This window comes from Propithecus coquereli, unplaced genomic scaffold (assembly GCF_000956105.1).
Source record: "Propithecus coquereli isolate 6110/MARCELLA unplaced genomic scaffold, Pcoq_1.0 Scaffold16, whole genome shotgun sequence".
Lineage (NCBI taxonomy): Eukaryota > Metazoa > Chordata > Mammalia > Primates > Indriidae > Propithecus > Propithecus coquereli.
In genome coordinates, this window is record NW_012140524.1 from 10,940,214 (window position 1) to 10,941,570 (window position 1,357).

The 1,357-nt window shown below is 38.0% G+C and overlaps 1 protein-coding gene across 1 annotated transcript in view; it reads left to right on the plus strand.

Annotated features, from left to right (window-relative positions):
- The window catches only part of C2CD5 (C2 calcium-dependent domain containing 5), a 113,960-nt gene that overhangs the window by 54,664 nt on the left and 57,939 nt on the right, over positions 1-1,357 (plus strand). The window contains exon 9 of the mRNA XM_012640976.1: positions 1,092-1,200. Coding sequence (XP_012496430.1) covers positions 1,092-1,200 — 109 coding nt within the window. The remainder of the gene's footprint in view (positions 1-1,091; positions 1,201-1,357) is intronic.

Genomic DNA, 1,357 nt, shown 5'->3' on the forward strand with positions numbered 1-1,357 from the left:
TTTTTTTTTTTTACGTGGAGAGCCCTGTTTTACTTATTTTTCAGCTCTCAGTTATGTTTAAAGTAGCTGAGGCTGCTGGTAAGTGACTTTTGGTTAAGTGAGTTGCATTAGTCTTAAAGCCAGACAGGTCAGGTATCAAGTTTCCTTTACTTGCCTCCAATTTGTATAATGTGAGGTGCCTCAGTACAGCCGCAGGAGCTCCCCTTTCTTCTTTTGTGCTATTTCAGTGACTTTCCTTTTTCTGCTTTATCGGTTCTCCTTTGTATGTTTCTCTTTGTCTCTTAAGTTGAAGAGTTTTACATCCTTGAGAGAAAAGGGGAGAATAAAGCTGAGAAGAATTTGTGGAGTTTTATTGCCTCCCTAGTTCTTATATGCATACCTTTCCTCTTTCCTTAACATACATTTATGTACTTGCATTTGCTCCTCCTAGAGAGTAAATAATCCCACACAGCAATTCTCTACCTGCCTCAACATGATATTTTCCCTTATCCTCTCTCCTTTCTTTTAACCCACACTACTCATCTTTTCACTTCCCCTTCCTTGTTCTCACTTTTTTGTACATCTGTTGCTCCCGGCCTTTGGAGTCTTTACCAATGGCTTATGTTGGGTGTGTATGTGAAGGGGGCGTCTACACCACTGAGAAATAGAAAGGGGGTAGAGAGTTAGGGCAATCCCCTCAACGGCTTGTATTGGGTGTGTATGTGAAGGGGGCATCTACACCACTGAGAAATAGATGCGGGGTACAGAGGGCAATCCCCTCATCTTATTGCAAAATTGTGTTAGGGTAGGAGGTTGAGAGGAAGGAAGAGTGTGTTCTAAATATCTCAAATTGGAACTCTAAGAACACTTTTTCTCACTGAGAATTGATAAAAAATGTATTTAAGTTCTGTATAAAAGTGTATATATGGGAAAATAGATTTGGAACTCTAAACATCTAATGAAACTTTTAATTACGAAGCATATTTAATGTATAATGGGTAGCCTTTTATTTCAATGGATAGAATACATTTCCTATGACAAGCTTTTTAACAAGCAAATTTTTGATATTTTCCACATGGTCAGTTTTATTTTCCTCCCATTCTTTCTACTAGGAATTTCCATTTTTTACCTTGACGGCATTTCCTCCTGGATTTCTTGTGCATGTTGGGGGTGTTGTTAGCGCACGTTCTGTGAAGCTTTTGGATCGTATCCACAATCCTGGTATGTTCTTAAAAAATTTGTTTCAATGTTTTCATTCTTTAAGTTATGATTTTTGAAATAGAAAAACGTAGATTTAGAATACTTTCCACAGGTCTTGGCACATGTTAAATACTCAGAAGTATTTCCTGGTGGTGGTGGTGGAGATGTTAGGTACTTA